We start from the raw sequence: 25,000 nt of genomic DNA on the forward strand, positions 1-25,000 counted from the left end.
TGAGGAGATGGGACCTGAAGATGTTCATTCAGATTTTGACTTTCAGTGGCTCTAAAACAGTGACCCACAGGTAGGACCTGACCAGCACTTATCTTTAAGATGGAAACTTTTAAAAACACCAGCCATTTTGAATTGTCCAGAGATTTCACACAAAAATATGGACTTCTGGCTTCTCTTGAAAACACAGAAGATTCAACAATCCTGGGCCCACATTCCTGAGTGACAGCAATCAGCTAGATTAGAGACTCAAGTTCCCTACAAGCAGGGCACATGCTCCCCCGAGGCGGCTCCATGTGGTCACAGGTCCCAGTTCCTGCCTGAAGCTCATTCTTCTCCCTCCACTGGGCCTGAGGCTGTCAGTACTGCCTTCTACACACACTACCGCAGGAGCCCTTGAGTGCCACTCGGTAAAGCATCCCATCGAGAAAGAGGCCAACTAGCAGCTGGGATGGTCACGTCAGCAGAAAGATGAAGCCAGTGGCTGGCAGCCAACTCCAGAACAAGCTGTCCTCCTCGGACAGTGCTGAGGACACTCAGGTGACAGGACTCCTGGGCTCCCAAGTGAGAAGAAAGCCTGAGGTACACTGACACAGCAGTCTGGGTGGGAATGGAAAGCCTGGCCTTGGTCAACCCTTGAAGACGTGAATTTTCACGGCCAGGCTCTTTAACAAGGCTAGTGAGTAATGCGGCTCTCAACAGCTCTGAAGCCCTGATACATCAAGATTCTTCTAGAGCTCTCCCTTTGTGCCAAAGCAGAAAGGCAGCTGCTCCTACAAGCTGAAATAAAACCTCTAACTCACGTGTGGGAGGTTCTCTTTAGCCCCTGCAGTTACGATGTTGTTTCCTATACAACTTCATAACCTGGAAACACTCCCTGAGGAACCAACGAACACTTACACGCTTAGTCCTTGTCTAGCTCCCCTGCCTGCACCCACCCTCTGGGCCAGCATCCTTAGCCCCTGCCTCCCATTAGGCTGCCCGAGTGAAAGTGCAAGCCTAGAAAGAGGCAGGCTCTCAGCAAGTCAATGCAATGGTGGAGAACTAAGCAAAATCACCTGCAAGGTCTTGAATAAGTGACGACCTGACAGAGGCAGGGCAGCTCACAATTTTAAAAAACTGATGATGTGACAGGCTCTGCAGAAGAGAATGACCTGCTAAAGGGTTCAAAGGCCCCTGGGAATACTGGGAAAGCCCTTAAATATTATGCACAACTTGCTATGCCCATGCAGTTAGAGTCGAAAGTGAAATGAAGACTACAGCAAGGAATCATAAACTTGTTAGAAAACTCAAGCATTCTGGCCATTTCAGTCTTTGTTCATTTTAAGAATCAGGATAGGGTTGAAAACAAGAAACATTTTCATATTTCACATGATTAAAATCTCACTCCCCATCACCCCTACTCCAATTATTTTCCAAAAAACTTTGGTCCCGTTTTAAGCAGAATCATACTAAATGGCCTGTCCCTGAAACCAAGTAACCTCAGACGATGAGATCCCCTATACTTCTCTTTACCATTTACCTCGAACACTGAATACCTACAGTGCTGGCCAGAAACAGGTGAGTTAGGCATGTTCGGTTCCCTCCAGGAATCTAACAGGGGGACAGACAAGTCAGAGAGTAATGAGTGCTCTGAGGATATAACGGGGCTCTCTATGAACAGAAGGGGCAGCAATTCATTTGGAGGGTGGGGGAGATACCAGGGAAGGCTTCATTAGGAGAGCACATTTAGGTAGGACCTCGGAAGACTTTGTTAACAACAGGAATGGGAAACAGGCATTCTGGGTAAGGGCACAGCATGAGCAAAGACATGAGCTGTGCAAAGCACGGTGGGAAGCTCAGGGAGTGATGCAGTTGAAGTACGTAGGACACAACAATGCAAGTGGGGCAGGAAGTGAGGTCAGAAACTTAAACTGGGCCCCATCGTTGAGAATACAGGACACTATGTTTAGGCATTTGAACTTGGCCTTAAAGAGCGCAAGGTTTTTGAGCACAGGAACCGGTGAGGAAAAACCAGTACAGAAGATGGGCAGGACAAAAGAGATCCCGGATGGGGCAGGGATATAGGTTAATTTGCTTTAACAGACCAAGTTTTGAGATGCTAGGAGTTAACTGGTGCAACAGAGTGGCAAAGAAAGGGACACAGATAATTCTGGAATGTAACGGACAAGACTTTGAACCATCTGGGGGAAGGGAGAGGGAGGACAGTCAGAGACACTTCCCAGCAACAAGCAAGCCTGATTCACAGGCACAGGCAGCGTAGGTGGGGGAAAGCAGAGGGCAACCAGGCACGGAAGGAGGGGCAGGTCCCTAGTACAGGGGCAAACTCTGATCTACAGGAGCCAGGCAGGTGACATAAATTAATAAAGCTGGCTACAATAAAAGATAAATGAAACAGTGAGGACTACAGCATGGACCACCTGAAACCACTGCTCGGCTCCGGCTGATCGTTGCCATGTGAAAATGCAGGTCCAGAATGGCTAGATCTTTTGCTTCTTTTCAAGAGAAGCACAAAAAAAAAAAAAAAAAAAAAATCAGATCCAGTGAAACCTCCTGATTTTCACAGACTGTGTGTAAACTCATAAAACCCTTGTCTGTGGACTAGACCTGGCCCTCAGGCCACACGTTTGGAACCTCTGGTTTTGGCTGCAACTGAAGAGCCAATGTTTGATGGATTGGCCCTGAGATCAGACTAAAAAGAATGAGGGAAGAGGGTCCAAATAGAAGGCGAGCATCAAAAAGCAAAACTGAAAGCCAGGAGCACACAAAGCACAGTGGAGAAGGATTTCAGAATGAGGAGCAGAATTGCACCCAAGGCCACGCCCTGCAGGGTACGAGAGGCAGTGAGCCAGAAAGAGGTGAGAGCAGTCCGTACCTTTAGTGCCGATCCACAGCTGGTCTTGTTCTAGCTTAAAGGTAAGTCTCACTTTTCCCCCGGACTTATTGTACATGCCAGATAAGGGTACAGATGGCAGGCGCTCCTGGAGACACAAGAGCATGGTAAGAGAGGGAGGAATCAGAAACAAGGCGAGACAGGAAAAGAAGATGGGACAAGAGTCGAGGACCTGATTGCAGGAACCTCAGGAAGTCAGAAGGTGAGCCTGGTTCCTTTTCAGATTGCTCACAAAGGAGTTTGGCTTACCTGGGCACCCTTAACAGATGGCATCACATCTTCAGGTTTTCCTTTATCCAACACTTTCCTGTGTTGCTATAAGTCAGAAGAGATAATTAAATGAAACAGCTGACTGATAATTAAATGAAACAGTCTATTATTACCTCTTTGAAAAAGAAATGAAGAAAACCTTAATGTTTTGGTTCAAAAGCTTTTTGTGACTACAGATATGGTTCCTTTGACACTACAGAGCAGTGCTATCCAGCAGAAATTCCCATGATGGAAATATTCTATATCTATGCTGTCCAAAACAGTAGCCATGAGTCACTTGTGGCTATTAAGCACTTGAAATGTGGCTATAGCATGAGTAAGGAACTGAATTCTTAATATTACTGAATTTTAATCAGCCACATGTGGCTACCACATTAGACATCAAAGCTCTAGAGCAGTCACGATTTCCAGATTGCTAATTCAAATAAACTCTACTTCCTTCTCCCCCTCCCCCGAAATCACCACTGAAAGAATTAAAAACATCAAGATAAGACAGCCACAAAGGGTGCTTGCTCTCCTGGCATGTACAAAACAGGACAGCCGTTTCTGTCAACTTAAACTCCCAAAGAAACCTATAAGGATGCTGATAATCAGCTTAGCTGCCTAGAAGGGGCACTCCTTCAAAAAAATGGAGACTCAGTCCATTGCAGAAATCTTCCCCATAACCCCACCCTCAACCCCAGCTAAACAGAAAGCTCAGGAGCCACATTTCCAAAGAGAAATGCTGATTACTCTATAGCCTGACATTAACAAGTCTCTAACCCCACTCCCACCTCAGGAGTTTGAAGCAGCTCATTAAGGGTTCTAATTAGGCTCATGGCCCCCTAAAACTGTTTTCGTCTGGCCCAAATGCCTGAGTCTTGTTTCCTCTCCATCTGTGGCTTTATAGGTACAGTCGCTGTCTGGTCAAGCTAGAACTGTAGGGTAACAAGTGGGTAGAGAATAAACATTTAATTGAATTTAAGGACTAGGTGGCTAAGAGCCAGCTTAAACCCGCATCGGCATGGTGGAAACCCTCTGGTAGGAATAAACTCAACACTGCCAGACTACTAGCAAAAGGTCACTCTACATATCAGCCCTAGATTCTTGAGCAAGCTGATGAAAAGCCTGATGAAAAACGGGTCCCTCTCAGTAGGCCACGTTATGCCTCATAACAGGCATCAATGGAACAAAGCTGCGTGGATTAGAAGCCTAACTGGATCATACCTCACAAGTACCTTTTGAAGAATTTTCCCTTCACTGTGGGGAACACTTCTAAAGACTGTTAAGCTACCATTAATAACTCGAAACCTGTATTTAAGAGGCATGTTATGCTGCAAGGGTGTAACCAGTGGGAAGGGTCATTCATGTCTGACATGTTCCTATTTGACAATTTCATACACTGTGGCAGAGGAAGATATGAAAATGGAAATGCACTCACTTAGTTACAAGACATTATCATCCCATATTTAGAGGCAAAAGTATCCAAATAAACATATTTTAGATGTTAATATAGGTTTACAACCCGTTATCTGAAACCCTCTGGACAAATGTTTTGTACTTTATAAAGTCTAAAACTTTTAAGGATTTTATAAAGGTAATACAATTTTTCTTTTTTTGTAACACTGTTTTAAAATACACTACATAATATTCTTTGTGGAGTCTAGGATAGCACCTTGTTACCAAATGCATTAATATTTCTAGGGCAAAACATGACTATTCACACTAATTCTGATCAGGTTTTGCTGCCAAATTTATAAAAGCACTTGGGTTTTCACACTCTTTTGGGGTTCTGGAAGCACATATAAGGGATTATCGACCTGTAACACAAAATTGTGTCCCTCTCACACTGTTGGCCATGTGCCTTGGTGCCTAAGGTCACTGAAACTGTTGTTGGTCAAAGTTGGTTTACTCTCCTCAGGATACAGATTGAGTTGAGAACATCTATTTTCCTGGAACACATTAAGAGTGGCCAGGAGACTCCATAACTACAAGTGAGATTTGCTGGGTGATAAGATCACAAGTGATGGTTCTTCCAATCAGTTCCTTCCACAGTGAAACACTCTTACTTTTCCCAATTACAAAAAAGAATCTGAATGGCTACAATGTGCACAAAACAGGCTGGATCTCTTCCATCCAAAATGACCAACAAAGCATGTAAAAATTCAGGCCCCCATTTCACAGACCAGGAAGAGGGAAAAAAGAAAATCAGCATAGTTATCTTCCTAGTCAGCTTCATTTGGCTTCCTGAAACAGTCAGTTTTAGAGGAACCTCTGAAAGCTATTGATTTCCATGCCTATCCAGAAAAGGGCTTGTTGACGTGAGGGAAGCCACAAGCCAAAAAACAAATGTAAGCACTCGTATAAAATGGAGGATTAATTTCAACAGTGGCATTTTTCTCTGGCGCTAAATAGGAAAGAAACCCACATCTATTTCATTACAATACCTGGTCTAAAGCCTGCCTTTACAAAGGCCTTATCCTAAAGTAGATAGACTTGAGACACACTGACCCGCCAGATGAGACAAAGATGCAAATCTCAGGTAGTTGTCACCTCCACTCAACAGCCAGCCGCACCCAACTGCTGCCATAAATTTCCATCATGGGCCCTGTCCAAAAAGGAGCTTATTCTAGAAAGGATACAACCAGCCTAGGCTTGAGAGGACAAAGCCTCACACTTCCCAGGACCAACAATCACACGACAGACTCACTTTCTGCCTGCAGAGAGGCTCCTTCTTGTTCTCTTCGGCCTTTGCGTCCTGCTGGGCAGCATCTTTGGGTGTGTTTACTGCTAAAACATCATTTATCGTGGAGCCAACCACCATGATCTTGGCTCCACTGGTGACTTTTATTTCTCTCAACGTCTTATCCTCAGGGACAAGTCCCTTATACATGACTTTCTGCATGGCAGGCGGGAGACCTTGGGAAAAGGTAGAGAACAGTGAAAGGAAGAAACAAAAAACATTCTTGCACGACAGACCCGAAAGTGAATACTGCTCTATCACCAATTACTTTTGTGCACTCAGGCAATTCACAACCTCTCTGAGTCTCCAGAACTTCATAAGAGTAATGACAATAGTTCCTTCTGTATGAACTTGTTTTAAAGACTAAGATATAATAAATATGGAGCAGTTAGTGCAGCACCTGGTATTTAATAACTAATCAATAAATATCTGCTATTATTCATTCCAAGTTGTTCCTCAACCATCTTGTGACTCAAATATTAAGTGAGAGACCACAAACCTCAGGGATATAGAAACCAATAAGGTTTCTGTTTTTATGGAGCTTACAAGGTACGCGCAGAAAATGTAAAAAGAAAATCATTTCAGACGGCAAACTGCTGTAAATAATAAAAAACGAAGTAATACGAGCATCTGTGAAAGGATCAGCATGAGAGCCAAAAACAGTGTTTCCTAAACTTCCCTTATTAGAAGTACCTGAGCCATTTGCTAAAAATAATTCCTGGCCACATTCCAGACCCAGTGAATCAAAATCTCCAGGGGGAAGGGCCTAGGAGCTGTAAATTTCACAAGCGCCTTAGGTGATTTTATTAGCGATGTTAAAAGCACGAGTTAGAAACTTGGGCCGAAGAGTCAGAAATGGGCTTGAATCCCAGCTCAGCCACTGACTAGCTCTGCCTTTGGGTCTCATTTTCCCCACCTGAATAATGGGCACATTACTACTTACTTGGGAGGACTGTTATGAGCATTGAGAACGCTGATGCAAGGAAAGCGGCCAGTGCGGTGCCTAGCACAGCGTCAACACTAGGCAGGTGAAGTGGGAAAGGCTGTCAGAGCCACGGGGATTACCTGTAATCGAGTGAATCTTCTGTTTTAGCTCGGAGCCTGTGCTATCCAGGGGAAACTTCACGTCGTGCTTAGTCTTGTTCCAGATGATCTTCAGGTCCACCAGCTCCCTGCCCGCGCCGCCGCCCGCGTCCTCGCCGTTGCTGACCGAGGCCTGGGCCGCGAGGTCCCCAGGGGGCTGGGCCGGGGCAGGCTGCAGACTGCCTCGCGCGGCGCAGGAGTCCTCGGCCGCCGCCCCCGCCGCGGCTTCGGCCTCCAAGCAGTTGAGGGGCCGCGCGGGCCCCTCGGTCGCCACGGTCTCGGCCTCCGTGTCCATGCCAGGTTCCTCCATGCCTGCAAGGGGGTTAGGGGGTGGGCGCTCGCCGCGGGCTAGGCCTGGGACCGGATTCTGCCCGGGCGCCGCCGAACCACCGCTCCCAAGCCAGGCTGCTCCCCCCGCCGCGCCAGGCCGCATCCCCCAGGGGCGCCCGCTTCACCTCGGCCCGACCCGGGCACCCGCCACCCCCTCCACACTCACCATCCGGGGCTCCGGCCGCCGCCATGATGATTGTGTACAACACCCACCGCTCCCGCAGAGGCCGCCGGGAAAAGGCGAGCTGGCTGAGATTGGCCCCGGTAACAGCCCCTAATCGCGCACAGCCTGGCCGGAAACAGGTGGAGGTTTCTATGGAGACCCGCCTCCTCCGCTTCCCCGGCCCGGCCCCTGCCACGCTTTAGCTTTCAAGAAACCAGGGGGGCGGGCCGGGGAAATCGCCCGCTCGCTGGACTCTGCCCCCTAGAGGCCGAGTGGGACCGCAGTCGTGCAAGGGGGCGTGGGCTTGTAGGCTGGGAGGCCTGCGCCTTTAAGGGGCGGGGTTGCGCCCTGCTGTGGCGGAAGCGGATTTGCTGGGAGGAGTCCCCGGAAGTGATGCACGGAGAAGCCCACGAGTGCGATTTCACTTCTCATGGCTGTGCTCCTGAAGAGGTTGTTGCATACCTGGAGGCCCCCGGCGGCCTTGGGCCGCCCCCTGGGACGGCGCGAGGCCAGCCTGGGCACTCATGCCGGGGCTGCGGTGCGAGTGCGGTTCGCCCCCAGCCCCACAGGTAACCTTGGCGGACGTGACGCTGCAGGCCGAGGCCCACCGTCTCTTGCCCGCCCCTCAAACGTTCCTAGCGAATCCCTTCCGGTGGAGTCAGACTGGGCGGGCAGTGCGGCCTCATTCTACAGAGGCAGAAATAGGTTTACGAGCGGAAGTTTTTCGCATTGTCAGGAATTTCGTGTTTATTGTACTGTACCATTTCTTTGGGCCGCTTTTTTCTTTTGTGTATATATTAAATGTGTATTGAGTACAAACTGTTCTAGGCGCTGGGAGACAGTGGACATGGAGAAAGTAGGGCCCCCGCTCCCAAGAAGCCTCCACTGTAGTGGCTGCAACAAACACGTATAAAAATAACTAGTTAAAGAAATAATAATAACTAGTTTTAAACAGTCACGTGTGTCATGCGGAAAATGAAGTAGGGTAGGGGACTGGGGGTTGGGTAGGATGCTCAAGGAGGCCTTGCTGAGGAGGTGACATAAGAGCTGAGAACCAGATAACAAGAAGGAGCGAGGTATGTGAAACCTATAGAAGGAACCTTCTGGGCAGAGGAAATTGGAGGTACAAAGGACCTGTGATTAGTGTTGGAGTCTAGCAAACCAGAGAGTGAGGCAGGGGCCCATTGTATACCTTAGCGGCGATCTTGTCAGGGCCTCCGCACCAGTTCCCCAAATTCTTTTCTCACCAAGGCAACCTGCTTGCCCTCTTCACACCAAGCATGCCTCTCATTCTGAACTCCAGGGTCACAAAGCTACCTTTGTGGCAAGATCTCAGCTACACAGAGTGATGGGTCTTTCTCGGCAGGCAGTATAGTGTAGAGCATGCTTCTCAAACCACTCCTGGTGAAAGGACTGGTTTCTGATTTCCAGTCAATTATGGACTAATACTCTTTTAAAACCAATATAAAGAAATTAGAAAAAGGAAACTCGTAAAAGCATACAAAATATGAGACTATTTCTTTTTATTGAATTCAACAGATATAAAGTTATTCTGTCAAATTGCTGTCAACTTGGTTGGGAACTGCCAACAGTTTGCAGACAAGCTCTGGTTTGGGTGCCAAGTCCTGGAATTGTCTGGGCCCAAATTTCTGGCTTTGCCACTTCCTATCTATGTGACTTGAGAAAATTATTTAACCTCTCTGAACCTCTGAGTTTTACCGTCTGTCAAACAGGGCTGGTAATAGTACCTGCCTCATGTTTTGAGCTAATGCAGCTGAGGCACTGGGTAAGGACTGGTCCTCATGGAAAGCACTTAATAAGCATAAGGCTCCATTATGATGATTTTAATTCTCCTTTCCTTGCTGATCTGCGGGAAAAGCCCATGTTGCAAAGGCTGTTGACTACTGATAGAAGAATGTAGATCATTATAATAACTAAAATTAATAGGGTACTCCGGTCAGCATTTATGCCTCACAGCAACCTTGCAAGGAAGGTTTCTATTTTTTGTTGTTAATCTCTTTAACAAATTAAGAAATTGATGCACACAAAAGTCAAGTAGAGTGCCCAAGGGGTAGCAGAATTTGAATCAAGGTCTATTTGATCTAAAAGGTCTTGCTTTCAGCTACTGGACCCCTGTCCTCTATCTTGGGGACCTCTGGTTTTGTGGTGGCCTTGTAACTAGCTGAAGGTCACATACATAATCATTGTTGAGCTGGAGTCTACCTGACTCCAGAGAAGCATTTCCTATCCCGTGCTGCCTCCTGTACTTGGAGATGCAGACAAGCTCATTGTGGAGACAGGGCCGTAGCCTGGCCCAAAGAAGGAAGGGTAAGGGGGGAAATGACAGCCCTGGGAAATCTGTTCACTTTAACTTTTCATTCAGGAATGATGAAAAAGTAAAATATTAAGAGTTTAAACTTGGGTGAAGAGAAATACAGTGGCATCGAATATTACTTTTGGTTAGTATCTAAAGCCAGCACTTAAAGTGTCAAGTAGACAAAATTTAAAATGTATGATGTGGATAGTCATGTACAGTGCATAGAGAGTATGGGCAAATTGTAATTTTACAGTACTTTTAATTAGTAATTTTTTTTTTGCCCAAGGACTTCATTGAATTTGCATAAGTTAGATGCACATGTGATGTGGCTTCACTGAATAACTGTCTGCTTCTCCTTTGGGTGAAACTTGGCCTTAAGGCAAATGTCAAAGTAGAATGATGGGTGCAGTTGGGGAGATTTGGAGCCATTTTACACAATGACATGCTCCAAAACTTCAGTGTTCTTCCACTTTCAGGATGAGGGTAAATGAGTCAACCAGCCCAGTCCACTTCTGTGGCAACCTGCCTGCCTGGGTGCCTGATGGGGAGATGGGACAGGGTAGCACCATTTCTTAGACTTTGATGTTCCCTGACACCTTGTGTCACAAGCAGAACTTACTTGCCCCTTGTCTTCCCCGTCTTGTCTGAGCTGTTCTCTTCTTCCGCCAGGCTTCTTGCACCTGGGCGGCCTCCGCACTGCCTTGTACAACTACATCTTTGCCAAGAAGCACCGAGGGAGCTTCATCCTGAGGCTGGAGGACACGGATCAGACCCGCCTTGTGCCTGGGGCAGCGGAGAATATAGAGGACATGCTGGAGTGGGCAGGTGAGGCTGGCAGAGAGAGGCCCCTTCTCCAGGGAAGGAGCAGGTAGCAGGAAAAGGAGCCTGGAGGTTTTCTCACATGGCCCAGGGTGGAGAACGCGGAGTCCCTGGAGGAATGAGTACATTTGTGCTGCCTGGGGTGGCAGGTTCCACCTGGAGAGATGCTGAAGTTGCCGGGGTGGGGGTGAAATAAAAAACTCCAAGGCTGTTTTGAGATTCTTGTTTTTATCTCAGAATCTCACTTCCTGCTGGGAGCGGGCAGGAAACACAGGCCAAGTGGAAGATGGACTGGGAGTCTCCAGGGGTGTGGTAAGCCCGAGAAAGCACCAGCCCTGTTGATGTGGGAATCCTGGCCCAGCTTGTCAAATCTTCTGATTTCCGGGAGGAGCCGGAACTCCCGGGGTTTTTTGTTTTTGGTTTTTTGTTTGTTTGTTTTTGTTTTGTTTTGTTTTTTGCGGTATGCAGGCCTCTCCCATTGTGGACAGGCTCCGGACGCGCAGGCTCAGCGGCCATGGCTCACGGGCCCAACCGCTCTGCGGCATGTGGGATCTTCCCGGACCGGGGCACAAACCCGTGTCCCCTGCATCGGCAGGCAGACTCTCAACCACTGTGCCACCAGGGAAGCCCTTGTTTTTGTTTTTGATGACTACTTCCCATTGTTAAATCTGAGCTCAGATTCTTTTTTTTTTTTTTTTTTTTAAACCACATTGTATGAGCCAAACAAAACACGTGCAGCTTCTTAAGTCAGTCTCTTTATGGGAAGTTTAATCCTGAGGCCAGCTAAGCTCAGGGAGGACGAGGAGGAGTGTGTGTGTGTTCCCCACGTCAGTAGCTGCCTTCCTTTGGGAACAGGTATGACTGTTTAAGCTCACCAAGGGAAAATGCCAAAAACACCAAGTCTGTCTTGAGATGTGTATTCTAGTCTCAGGTAAATCATTAACTAAATTCTGGGTTCCTGAAGGGCAAAAACTGATTTCATTTCTGTCCTCTACTGTAGAAGGTTGTAGCAGAAACTCAGTTGAGATTAGTTGAATAAAAGAATTCATGCACCAACGTCACTTACTGTGGTCCAGTAGTGGTAGTGTTCAAGCATGGAACCAAGACCCTGCCCTCAGTAAGTAGGGGAAGACAGATAAATAACAGGTGAATTCATTCTTACTACAATATCAAGTGATGTGGAGAGAAGGGTAGCAAGTCAGGGAACCAGCAGGGAGCAGGTCTTGGAGATCGGGGGTTGGGGGGGACTTCCCCAGGGAGGGGATGGTAGAGCAGAGAGTTGCGCAAAGTGAGGGGCCGGCCCCGTGGTTACCTAGGGGGAGAATGCTCAAAGCAGTGGGAAGAGCAGATGCAAAGGCCCTGCGGAAGCTTAGTGCTGGGTATATTTGAGGAGCATCAAGGAAGCCAGTGTGGCCCAAGCACGGTGAGGTAAGCAGAGGACCTGGAGACGTGAGGACAGGGAGGTTGGCAGGAGCCCATGATTGGCCACGTGGCGTGGAGCACCTGCTACACCGTGCTGGGCACGAGGGTACCGTGATGAGCAAGACTGCCTGATACGTCCTGCCCCGTGGAGCCCCCAACTCAGCACACCGGTGTGAGCCTTCTGGTGAGGCAGAGGGCAGGGATCCACACCCCAGGTGGCTGAGTTCTGGAACTTCTTGCTTTGGGCATCGGTATGTAATTTACATAGGATGAAATTTACCGTTTCTTGGGACAGGGAGGAAAAGTAACAATAGTCCGTATGTCCCTGGCATGTATTCAGAGCAGTGTGCAGAATGTAATGCTCTTTTGTAAGAAACGTTTTATGATTTTTAAAATAAATTTAGTGAACCTAAAAAAAAAAAAAAAAAGAAATTTACTGTTTCAAAGTGGTCTTTAGTATATTCACTGAGTTGTATATCCACCACCACTCTCTCTAATTCCAGAACATTTCCATCACCCCAAAACGAAACCCTGAACCAGGCACTCCCTATTCCTCCTTCCCTCCTGCCCCTGGCAATCACTAACCTACTTTCTGTCTCTGTGGTTTGCCTATTTGGGACATTTCATTTTATGTCTGGCTTATACTTAGCATAAGGTTCATGTATGTTGTAGCATGAATCGGTTCTTCTTTCCCGTTTATGACCAAACAGTATTCATTGTATGGAAATAACCACTTTTTACTTATCTATTCGTCAGTGATTGGGCATTTGGATTGTTTCTGGTTTTTGGTTATGATGAGTAAAACTGCCATGAACATTTACATACTATTTTTTATGTGAATCTGTTTTCAGTTTTCCTAGTGGAGTCTCTCTTAAACCCTGGAGGATTCCAAATGCTGGACATGTTAAGGGTAGATCAGGAAGGAACCCCAGATGCACCTAACCCAAGCCCCCTTCTCTGACAAATGAAGAAATACCAATACCAACAGTACCAACGATGGTCACAGCCAGGACCTACTGAGCACTGAGACGTGCCAGGCAAGGCGCCGAATGCTTCCCGTAGGCTGTCCCGTTCCAGCCTCGTGATGACCCTCAGGAGAAAGTAAATATTTGTTTCCTTCTTTTGTAAAGGAGGAAATGGAGGCTCTGATAGGTGTCTTGCCTGTCCTCAGAGCTGGCCAGTGCATTTGAACCCAGGCCCCTCAGCCTCCAGAGTTTGTGTGACGTCGGGTGTGCAGGGTTAGCCCTGTCCTCATCTTCTTAGTTCGTTTGAAAGCCATTTCAGGGCAGAAACTCCATCATCCAGCTCTTCTGTGTCCACCCTGCCTCTGCCGGAAGCATTTATAAGTTAAATCTATCCTTTGTGACCTGAGGAAACCAGACCTGGGGTTGGCGGTTTCGCTTATAATAGGTCACATTTAATCTAACAGCGTATGTTGCAGCTGTTCTACATGGAGCCATTGCACTAAGCACTGTGTAAGCACTGGTGCGTTTACATCTCGGTCACTCTGCACAGTAGACTCTCAGCTTCACTTTTCAGAGAAGGAAACGGAGGCTTAGAAAGGCTAAGGAATGCAAGAGGCAGTCCACCAAGTGGTTAAGAGTGCGGACTCGGGGCCAGCTAGCCTGGCTTTTGTCCTTGGCCAGGTGACGTAACACAGCCCCTCTATGCCCCCATGACCTCCTTACTGAATGGGGGTAATAACGGCCCCTACTGGGTGGGGTGGTTTTGAGCTTTAACAGCGACGATTAAACATAAAAGCAGCCTGGAAGGTGCATGGCACTGTCCCTCGTGACAGCCAGTCAGGGGCAGGGCCAGGAGCCCAGCCGGGCTGAATGGGCTGTCCCTGAACCACGCTGCTTCTCCCAAGTCCCCTGTTCCAGGCCTGGGCAGGCTTCTCCCTCCCCGGGGCAAGGATTGAGGGAGAGGACGTGCCTGTAAGGGCATGGACCATGGAACCAGTGCACCTCCATCCGACTTCTTATCCACCAGCCGCATGACCTTGAGCGTTAACCTCTCTGTGCTTTAACTCTTCACCTGGAAAAGAGAAATCGTAAGAGTAACAGCCTCATGGATTGTCAGGAGGGTTAGAAGCTTTGCTATATGTGTAAAGCGCTTATAACAGTGCCTGGGAACCAGTGTCTTGTGCGTCGTAGTTATTACCGTTTGGTGATTATTCTCTGCCTGTGTTGTAGGCATCCCCCCTGACGAGAGCCCCCGCCGGGGAGGTCCTGCAGGGCCCTACCTGCAGTCTCAGCGACTTGCGCTCTATGCCCAGGCCACCGAAGCTCTGCTGAAGAGCGGTGCTGCGTACCCGTGTTTCTGCTCACCCCAGCGGCTGGAGCTCCTGAAGAGGGAGGCCATAAGGAACCACCAGACACCCCGGTGAGAGCCCCAGCCTGTCACGGATGCCTCCCCAGGGGTGGATGTGTTTGTTAGCTCTTGCTGTGTAACAGATTATCCCCAACTGTCTTATCTCAGGGTTTCTGTGGGTCAGGTTTGGGCACAGCTTAGCTGGCTCCTTTGGCTCGGGGTTGCTCTCAAAGCTGCATCAAGGTCTTGGCCAGGCTTGCAGTTACCTCAAGGCTGGACTCTCAAAGGATCTGCCTCCATCCCTCTCCGAGGCTGTTGCCTGGAGGCTTCTGTTCCTGGCCCTATGGGCCTCTCCACAGGGCAGCTCACAGCTTGGCAGCTGGCTTTCCTCAGGGTGAGCCAGGGAGAAGGCAGGGGAGAGCGAGGAAGGTGGAAGCTGCAGCTTCTGCATAACCTAATCGGGAAAGTGACATCTCATGGCTGTGTCGTGCTCTGCATCAGAAGGAAGTCACTAGGTCCAGCCCACGCTCAAGGGTGGGGAGGACACGGGAAAAACACCATGAGGCGGGGATCACTGGGGCCGTGTCAGCTCTGCCTGCCGCATTGGGCCTCAGGCATGTAAAGTCATTTAAATTATTTCTTATTTTGAATCAGTAAAATTTGTCTCACGTCCAGAAAGATGTATGTGCAAAGATCTCTCCCAACCCTAGCTCTCGCTCCCAGATTCCCTCTCCGGAGACAATTGGTGTTAGAACTTTCTTATCTCTCCTCCAGAGACACGCAGTGCATACACTGAGGAACGCATATTGGTTCTCTTCTTCCCCGCTCAAATGGTAGCCCACAAGATACGTGTCATGCCGTTTACAGATCCTACTTACTGTCTTGAGGATCGGTCTGTATGAGTCCATAAATTTTCCTCTGCTTGCACAGTATTCCATCACAGGGCTGTATCATCACTCACTTGATCAGTTCCTTTCTAATGAGCATTTATGTTATCTCTAATCTTTTGTTACTCCAAAAAGAGAGTGGTGATGAATAATGTTGACATACATCATTTGGCACATGTGCAATGTGTTTGTTGGATTACCTCCCTAGATTTGGAATTGCAGGTCAATTTATAGCTTTGATAGATACTGTCTAGTGGCCCTCTACTAGCTTGTACTCCCATTAGCATCATAATATTCAAGTTCCAGTTTCAGTGAACTATTTGGACAAGGGCTTGGATGTTCGTACAAGGTCATGCCATCCACTGCACCATTGCTTTTTTAATCATAAACGGTCTACTTGCCTATTGACAGAAGATTATTTTTTAAAATTACGATCATGCCCTATCCTGGATCCATACAGCCATTTGTTTATTTATTTATTTTATACATTTATTTATTTTTATAAATTTATTTATTTATTTTTGGCTGCGTTGGGTCTTCTTTGCTGCGTGCGGGCTTTGTCTAGTTGTGGCGAGCAGAGGCTACTCTTCATTGTGGTGCACAGGCTTCTCATTGCAGTGGCTTCTCCTGTTGCGGAGCATGGGCTCTAGGTGCATGGGCTCCAGTAGTTGCAGCACACGGGCTCAGTAGTTGTGCCTCTCAGGCTCTAGAGCGCAGGCTCAGTAGTTGTGGCGCACAGGCTTAGTCGCTCCACAGCATGTGGGATCTTCCCAGACCGGGGCTCGAACCTGTGTCCCCTGCATTGGCAGGCGGATTCTTAACCACTGCGCCACCAGGGAAGTCCCATACAGCCATTTACGATTGAACATTTAGCTCATTGTCAAGGATGGTACTTATAAGTGTTACCTTTGTGTATCAGTTAGGACGCTTTTGGGAGCAAGTAACAAATACTCTGTTTAAAAGGGACAAACCAGAGCTTCTCATACTTTAATGTGCAGAAGAATCACCTGAGGGTCTAGTTAACGGGCAGCTTCTGATTTAGCAGGTCCAGGGTGGGTCCAGCAGGTCCTGAGATGCTGCATTTCTGACAAGCTCCCAGGTGAGGCTGACGCTGGAGGTCCACAGACCACACTTTGAGTAGCCAAAGCATAAACCACATAGACATTCATCTTCTCCTTCTGCAGAAGTCTGCAGGTGGGTGACTCCAGGATGAAGCCAGCAGCTTTGAGAAGGCGGGACTCTATTTTCGCCTGTTGCTGCCTCCCTTGCCGCCCCCCTCCCCCATCAGTTACAAGTGGCTGCAGCACCTTGTGGCTCGCCCTCCTGTCACTTAGAAAATCTTTCCCAGAACCTTCATCCTCCGCTACCCCACAAGCATACTGTTTTTTGAATCTCAGTGATGGGTCAATGCTTTAGGGGAATGAGGTTGCATGCTTGGCAAAACCAATCATGATTCACCCTCTTGGGTGACATTTGACGTTTCCTCATTAGCAAGGAAGAAGGGAAACAGGCTTGTGACTGCTGTGCTATGTTATCTCACTTAGTTCTCCCACGCAATAACCTCATTATCCCCATTCCAGACTGAGGAGACAGCCGTAAGCGGTAAATGACTTGCCCAAGGTCATAACAGTTACCAGAGGCAAAGGTAGGGCTCACGCCCGTCACCAATACCCTTAGTTACTGTGCTGCTCTGCTTCCCAACAGGTATGACAATCGGTGCCGGAGCCTGAGCGAGGCGCAGGTGGCCCAGAAGCTGGCCAAGGACCCCAAGCCTGCCATCCGCTTCCACCTGGAGGGGGAGGCGCCAGCCTTCCAGGACTTGGTGTACGGCTGGAATCGGCATGAGGTGGCCAGTGTGGAGGGGGACCCAGTCATCCTGAAGAGCGATGGCTTCCCCACCTACCACCTGGCCTGTGTGGTGGACGACCACCACATGGGCATCAGCCACGTGCTGCGAGGCTCCGAGTGGCTGGTCTCCACCTCCAAGCATCTGCTCCTCTACCAGGCCCTGGGCTGGCAGCCCCCGCGCTTTGCCCACCTGCCCCTGCTCCTCAACAGGGATGGCAGCAAGCTGTCCAAGAGGCAAGGGGACATCTTCCTGGAGCATTTTGCTGCCGCCGGCTTCCTGCCAGATGCCTTGCTCGATATCATCACCAGCTGCGGCTCAGGGTTTGCAGGTACCCACTCCCAAGAGGTCCTGGTGGGACCACAGCAGTGAAGAGCTGGGGCCTTGGGTCAGGCCGCCTGGCCTTCAGTCCCAGCTGTGCTGCCCACTGGCTGTGTGATTTATACAAGTTCCTTCTCTTATTTGACAAGTGTTTATTGAGCCAGACACTGTGTTATGTGCCTGGGGCTACAATGGTGAACAAGGTAGATGTAATCCCTGCCCTCAGGGATCTTATGATCAGTGAGCCTCGGTTGCCTCATCTGTAGAATGGGCTAAGTGTCTACCTCACAGGGTTAAGTTAGGGTTCACTGAGCTCCTGACTGTGAGGCACCAGCACAGTATCTGCCGCACAATAGCACAAAAATCACAGATCCTGTGATTATTGTAATTACATTATTAATAGTAGTACAAGTAGGTACTCTGACAGTATTACTAGTATTACTATGACCCTAGTTTATTTCAAGCTGACCAAAGACTCAGGGCCCACATCTTGAAGATGCACAAAATAAGATGACCTTTTGGAGGGGGGATGATTTCTGAAAATGTGGCCATAGTCTGCTTCCTGCTTTTTCTGCTCGTATCTCATTTAAGCCTTAAAATATCCTTGAGGGGTATTTATTACCCCCACTGTTTGTTCGGAGCTTGTGAGGCTCAGAGAGATTGAGTAACTTGCCGAAGTCACACAGCTAGTGAGGGCCGTGGCAGAGGCTCAAGCCTAACCAGGATGCCCACTGACTGTGGGATGGGGCCACTGCTCGTGAGAAGCAGCTCCCGGCTCAGCTCTTCTCGCTCTGGCTGCACTTTGGAATCCACCAGGAAGCTTGTAAAATACAGTCCTGCTCAGACCCCATCCAGAGCCAGTCGAGTCAGGATCCCTGGGGCACAGCCAGGCAGTGAGCAGGCTCTTCTTGCAGTTCGTGTCTTTGAGGGCAGTGAGGGTTGATTTAGCCAGATTGTTTTCAAGCTTTTTTTTTCTTTAGTGACAGCCCTTTCTGCAAATGAAAGCTCACTCGGGCCCTTGAAATATAAAATAACTAGAAGTCGAATCTTTCTGGGCAGCCTCCCTTGTGATTGAAAGTGGAATGGCCGGGTGGGGGGTGGGTGCTGAGCATCTGGGCCTGCCTCACTTGCAGAGAACCAGATGGGCAGGACCTTGCCAGAGCTGATCACACAGTTTGACCTGACCCGGCTCACCTGCCACTCAGCCCTGCTGGACCTGGAAAAGCTCCCAGAATTCAACAGGCTGCACCTCCGCCAGCTGGTGAGCGATGAGACCCAGAGACGACCTGACCCGGGTCACCTGCCACTCGGCCCTGCTGGACCTAGAGAAGCTCCCAGAATTCAACAGGTGAGTGGGGAATCTGGAGCACCCCCAGGAGAAAAGGGTTCACCGACTGATGCTGGGTCCCCACGGTGGAGGGTCTAGTGGGCTCTGGAGTCACACACACTTGATTTTGACTATGGGCTCAGGTGTCTAGTGCCATGTGACCACAGGTAAGTCACCTAACCTCCTCAAGCCTCTGTTTTCTCTTGTCTAAAATGGGGCTAATAACAGAACTCACCTTAGGCAATTCTTCAGTTAAATTAAGCCTCAAACTATTTTGCACATAGAAAGTGCTCAGTAAAATGGCAGGTATGGTTTTTGTAGTCACCATTATTCTTGCTCAGCCCCTCCCCAACCCAGCCAACACAGTAATTGAGGGCTGTCTCATGGCGTCTGTTTTACATGTCAAGTAGTTCTTCCCTGCGAAACCTCCAGCCACAGTTACAGTTTGGATCACTGTTGCCATGTCTCAGGCTAAGGGCATTAGAGGGAAAGCCAGAGGACAGGTCTGTACTTAGGGGCCAGGGACTCTTTGATGCCTTCTCTCGAGCCTTGGTTTGGGGGCAGGGTCTTCTCGGTGCTTTACTGGCATGAGCCCAGGGGATTCATGTCGACTGCGGGTGTCAAGGATGTTACCTTATGTACTTCCTGCGTCAGACCTAAGGTTAGTTGTATGATTTTGCCCTGTTGTGCATATGAAGAGAGCAAGGTGTCAGGAAGTTGAATAACCAGCCCAAGTTCAAGTTCACACAGTAATGGTGGGCATCTTTTTTTTTTTTTTTAATTTTATTTTTATTTATTTATCTTTGGCTGCGTTGGGTCTTCGTTGCGGTGTGCGGGCTTCTCATTGCGGTGGCTTCTCTTGTTGTGGAGCATGGGCTCTAGGCGCATGGGCTTCAGTAGTTGTGGCACACGGGCTCAGTAGTCGCGGCTCACGGGCTCTAGAGCGCAGGCTCAGTAGTTAGGCGCACGGGCTTAGTTGCTCCGCGGCATGTGGGATCTTCCCGGACCAGGGATCGAACTCCTGTCCCTTGCGTTGGCAGGCGGATTCTTAACCACTGTGAGTGGGCACCTCTTGAGTGGGGCATTCAGGAGCAAACAGTGTGCACATGGAATGCAGCCTGTTCTCTGCCTTTCTTATCATGGAGAAAGCAATATCCCTGGGAGAAATGGAGTCGGGACAGGGGAGATACTTTGTGACCTATTCCAGTCCTCCGCAAAGTATGAGGGGGAGCCAGAGGGAGACGGCGGTGGGCTTTTGCTTGGGATAGATGCCCTCAGTTTTTGTGCAGCTGAAGCTGTTCTCGTTAGGTGTTTCTGTAATCAAGCCGCTGCTATGATTATTTCAGTAACAGTCTTAAAGATAGTAGCTGTCATAGCAGTACTAATGGTGTGGTGGAGGTAGGTAGTGATAGTAACTAACATTTATCTAGCACTCGCCACGTCCCAGGCCGTGGACTATCTCAAGCCTGATTTCCTTTTTCCCACTGTCTCATCTAACTACTAAGGAGGTCCTAGAAACAGTTTCAGTACCAATTTCATGTGATTTCTCTTCATTCGTTTTAGAAAGTGATGTTTTTGGGCCAGTGAGTGTCCAGATTGCTTCCCAGAGGGTCTCATCCGTCCACCCTCTGTTCAGACTCCCTGCCCATCTCCAACTGCTGGGTGTGGCATTAACGCAGGCCTTGTGCCCAGTGCTTTACAGACAGCTCCTCGTTTACTCTGCCCAGCGCGCTGTGAGGGAGGCCCCGTTGTTCCCACAGTAACAGACGGGCACCCTGAGCTCTGAATGGTTGTGTAACTTGCTGCAGACATCTGGCAAAGCTGGCTTCACCCACAGGCCTGTGCAGTCTCAGAGCCCATGAGATGGTCACCAGTCCCTTGCTGCCTGCCTTTCTTCTGTGTCAGGGACAGGGGGCCAAGCGCCTACAGAATGGCCCTCGGCCCCTCACTGCTCGCTCTCTTGGGTCCCTCCAGTCCTGCTGGGGACTGGGTGAGGGCAGCCCAGAGATAGGACTGACAGGGCCTGGTTTGAGGCTTGGAGTCTTAGAGAATTTGCTGCTTCTGAAGGAGGGAACAAGGCGGTTAGAAGAATTCTGAAAAGGGGAAAATTTGACCTGACAGGAAAACTTGAGCTTTTTAACTGTGAGCCGTGAATTCAAAGAACTGTGCCGTCTGGATATGGCTTTAAATCCTAGAAATCCATATTCTCGACCTCTGCCCTTTTGCTCCAGAGCCCCACGCTTCGAACTCTGCAAGGAGGCAGGCACCCCCAGGTTCTGCTTTGTAAACTCAGGTGCCTGTCGAGGCCAGGCAGGTAGCTCGGAGGAGGGTGGCGGGCCAGGTGGGAGGCCCTGGGGAGCACAGGGACGGCCAGACCTTCGGCACCCTCCTCTCTGCTCCAGCTGGAAGGTGTCATTCTTCAAACCCCACCCACTCCCCTGGGGAAGAGGGTTGTCTGGGCTGGAGGTGCCCGTGGCAGGACAGTCCCTTGGCTTCCCCGGCAGGCTGCACCTCCGCCGTCTGGTGAGCGATGAGACCCAGAGACGCCAGCTGGTGGGGAAGCTACAGGCTCTCGTGGAGGAGGCATTCGGGAGCCAGCTGCAAGACAGGCATGTGCTGGACGCAGCCTACGTGGAGAGGATCATCCTGCTGAGACAAGTGTGGTGTCGGGAGCTCGGGGGGACCCAGGGAGCGGGTGGCGCCCCACTCCTCCCCCTCCTGCTGCGTCAGAGCCCCATCCTAGTGCATTCAGTGACCGCCTCTTCCCCCAGGGTCACATTTGCCGCCTGCAGGATTTGGTCTCCCCAGCGCACTCCTACCTGTGGACTCGCCCTGCTGTGGGTCGAGCACAGCTGGGCGCCGTCTCGGAGAAGGTGGACGTCATTGCCAAGCGTGTGCTGGGGTGAGTGTCCGCAGGCTGAGTTCAGGGTTCTGCACCTCCCTTCCCTGTCTCCCCACTAGGGCCCCCTTCACTACAGGGCTCGGCTGTCAGGCCTGCAGTACAACCCCAGAGCTAGTGAGAGGTTCTCGGTGAGACGATCGCTCACGGCTCTCTTGGCGGTAGGGCTGACCCTGAGGAGCCCGGGCTCTCCCGGGAAGAGGCGGTGGTCCGGCGCTGGGATTGGACCCACCTGGGTTCCATTCCCACCCCACCCCTCACTGGCCCAGTTAGTTCACCTGCCCAGGGGTCTTCAATTTGTCCAAGTGACTGCACGTCCTTGAGCTTCCGTTTCCTCACCTATAGGGTGGAGATGATACTAGGTCTTATTTTAACAGTAGCAGGACTCTCCAGATTACGAGAGCACAAAGTGCAACCAAAGCAGGCTTAAGCAAGGGGGGAATGATTGGTGTATGTAACTGCAGAGGCTAGGAGAAGAGCCAACTTGAGGTCCAGCTTAAAGCAGGGGCCAAAAATATGGCACCAAGACCTAATTTCTCCCTCTGTCCCTTTGACTTTCTCCCCGACCCTTCCCCACGCCCGCTACTCCTTCTGCAGGGGTTCTGTATCGGGTAGATGGAGCGTGGGATGCTCTACCAGACAGGACGAGCACCTTTCTCCCTTACCTGCATCCAGAGCAGGCAGTTTGGGGCTGAACAGCTTTCTCCACATCTCCAGGGTCCTGTCATCCCTGGGTTTTGCTCTTGTCCCCATGGTCCGTGGTGGCTCACGATTCAGCCAGAGGAGGAAGGAGGAAAGGGAGCGGGGGATGGGATACTCCTCCCCCTTAGGGACTTGACTTAAAAGTGACACACTCGTTTCCACCCGCCTCCCGCTGGCCCGAACGCCTGTCTTACGGCCACTCCAAGCTACAAGGGAATCTGGAAAATGTAGTTTTTACCTTGGGGGCCGGGTGCCCAGCTGAAAATTGTGTCAGTACACATGAGAGGGAGAAAGGATACCAGGGGTCAAAAGCAGCCTCTCTCACAGTCTCCACTGTGGTGGTAAGACAGCAAAACCTTAGCCTCCGGCTCCAGCTGTGTCCTGAGATTCACTCTGTTGGGGCCTGATTAGCCTGGTTTTTCTGTGTCGGAACTAGTCACTGAGGCCTGGAGAATGTGATGTGCTGACCGGCTTAGGTTAGGTCATACGTGGGACCCTGAGTGGACCCCCCCCACCACCAGCCAAAGCACATGTCCTGAGGATGGAGCCAGGTAGTTCCACAGGGAGAGTTAGGGCCTGTGGAGAGAGTTATAAAGATTAAATTAGATAATAATAGCAAACACTCGTGTGGGTTTGCTTACACACGTGCCTACAGCATGCTGTGTTATATATCATATACGTTAGATGTGTACACGGATATGTGTGCATGCTATGTGTATGTGTATACACTTGAATTCATAGCGACCTAATAAAGGAACTACTGTTGTTATGCCAATTTTAACAGGTGAGGAAATCAAGGCACAAAGAGGTTAAGTAACTTGTCTAAAATAATACAGCTAGTCAATCGAAGGAGCAGGGATTGAGACTCAAGGTGGCTGGGGCAAGAGACCGTTATGTCCAATCATATTCTCTATTGCTTATCCTTGGTGTAAAGTACCTGGACAGCCCCTGATAACAAGCAACCATCACAAGTCTTCGCTCCTACTCAGCCCCCAACAGAAAGGCAGTCCCAAACAGCAGTTTCCTTTGTGAAATGTCTGTGTATTCAAGGAAATGTGTATACAACCCATTCTTCCAACTTTTTGAATTTAAAACTTAATTGTTATTAATACATTCAAACCTCTTGAACCTCTAGGTTTAAAACCTAGAAATTATTTTAAAAGGTATATATCAGGAGTCCCATTTTTAATCCTTGTCCTCTGTCTGCCCCATTCCAGAACCCTCTCTGGATGTTACTACTATTCATATCTAAATAATCCTTATTTTTCAGCTTTTTTACACAAAAGGAACAATACAGGGAATTCTCTGGTGGTCCAGGGGTTAGGACTCAGTGCTTTCACTGCCAGGGGCCTGGGTTTAGGCCCTGATGGGCAACTAAGATCCTGCAAGCTAAGCAGTGTGGCCAAAAAAAAAAAAAAAGTATGATACAATAACACTGTTGTCTTTGGGTGGGATTTTTGTTTTAATTTTTTTAGTGAAGTATAGTTTATTTATAATATTATGTTAGTTTCAAATGTACAACATAATGATTCAGTATTTTTATAGATTATACTTCATTTAAAGCTTACAAAATAATGGCTGTATTTCCCTACGTGTCTTTATGTGTGTTTTTGCTTGTTTGTCTGTTTGTTTTTCCCTTAACAATTTATCTTTAGATCTGTCCAGGGCTTAGAAGAGCATCCTCATTCTTTTCTCAGCTACAGCTATTCCCTTTTTATACCACTTTACCATGATTTATATAATTCACCTCCTATTGATGGACGTTTGGATTGCTTCCAAATTTTGCGGTTACAAACAATGCCACAGTGAGTGACCTTGAATAGACATCATTAAGTACCCTTACAAGTAAATCTCCCGGATAAATTCCCAAGAGGTATTATTAATAATAATACTCCCTTAATTTAGGACATTCCACATGAGGCTGTTAGTTCTAGTTCACCGGGCTAATGTCTTACCTCCCCACCCCTGCCATGGGATTAGATTTTAGAGACCCTCCTCTGGGGCTCCTACTGAAGGCAGGAAAGCCGACGCCCAAATATTTAGAAGCTGCCGGATCTCTGGAAGTCCCTCTGTGCCCATGCCAAGGCCTGGACCAGCTCTAACATGTCCTGGCTGCCAGTGTTGGCTGCCTGGGGCCTATCATTCTTTCACCAGCTCCTTGGCAGCCTGATTCTCCACAGTGACATTGAGGAGTGTGTTTGGTTTTTTCCCACATTACATTTTTTTTTTTTTTGAAGTATAGTTGATTTACAATGTGTTAATTTCTGCTATATAGCAAAGTGATTCAGTTATACATATTCTTTTCCATAGTCTTTTCCATTATGGTTTATCACAGGATACTGACTATAGTTTCCTGTGCTGTGTGGTAGGACCTTGTTGTTTATCCATTTTATATATAATGGTTTGCATCTGCTAGTCCTAAACTGCCAGTCCTTCCCTCCCCCACCCCGCCCACCCTTGGCAACCACAGGTCTGTTCTCTATGTCTGTGAGTCTGTTTCTGGTTCGTAGATATGTTCATTTGTGTCATATTTTAGATTCCACATATAAGTGATATCATATGGTATTTGTCTCTTTCTGACTTATTTCACTTCGTATGATAATCTCTAGGTCCATCCATGTTGCTGCAAACCACATTACATTTTATATTTTCAATATTTTCTCTTCTCCATTTCATAAATAGCAGCAAT

The 25,000-nt window shown here is 48.8% G+C and overlaps 2 protein-coding genes across 4 annotated transcripts; one reads left to right on the top strand and one right to left on the bottom strand.

The window, feature by feature from the left end:
* Positions 1-6: 6 nt before the first annotated feature.
* Positions 7-7,701, bottom strand: UBFD1 (ubiquitin family domain containing 1). Of its 3 annotated transcripts, XM_028498381.1 has the most exons (7): positions 7,462-7,701; positions 6,948-7,277; positions 5,850-6,058; positions 3,140-3,205; positions 2,873-2,978; positions 2,418-2,492; positions 7-1,590 (listed from the first exon to the last, which is right to left on the bottom strand). In XM_028498381.1, exons 1-7 carry the CDS (start codon positions 7,484-7,486, stop codon positions 1,406-1,408), a joined length of 996 nt encoding a protein of 331 aa, XP_028354182.1. In that variant the 5' UTR covers positions 7,487-7,701; the 3' UTR covers positions 7-1,405. The 3 variants fall into 3 exon arrangements, 2 of the variants coding, with proteins under 2 accessions (XP_028354182.1, XP_028354181.1); XM_028498380.2 differs by lacking the exon at positions 2,418-2,492; XR_008619186.1 differs by lacking the exons at positions 7-1,590; positions 2,418-2,492 and adding an exon at positions 5,651-5,747 and having other exon boundaries at positions 2,949-2,978; positions 7,462-7,567.
* Positions 7,702-7,859: 158 nt separating this feature from the next.
* Positions 7,860-24,919, top strand: EARS2 (glutamyl-tRNA synthetase 2, mitochondrial). The gene is made up of 7 exons (XM_055090225.1): positions 7,860-8,027; positions 10,445-10,600; positions 14,212-14,401; positions 16,921-17,393; positions 18,517-18,625; positions 21,215-21,368; positions 21,482-24,919. The coding sequence occupies exons 1-7, from the start codon at positions 7,889-7,891 to the stop codon at positions 21,614-21,616; spliced, it is 1,356 nt and encodes a 451-aa protein (XP_054946200.1). The 5' UTR covers positions 7,860-7,888; the 3' UTR covers positions 21,617-24,919.
* Positions 24,920-25,000: the final 81 nt, after the last annotated feature.

The sequence above is a fragment of the Physeter macrocephalus genome, chromosome 14, assembly GCF_002837175.3.
Source record: "Physeter macrocephalus isolate SW-GA chromosome 14, ASM283717v5, whole genome shotgun sequence".
Classification (NCBI taxonomy): Eukaryota; Metazoa; Chordata; class Mammalia; order Artiodactyla; family Physeteridae; genus Physeter; species Physeter macrocephalus.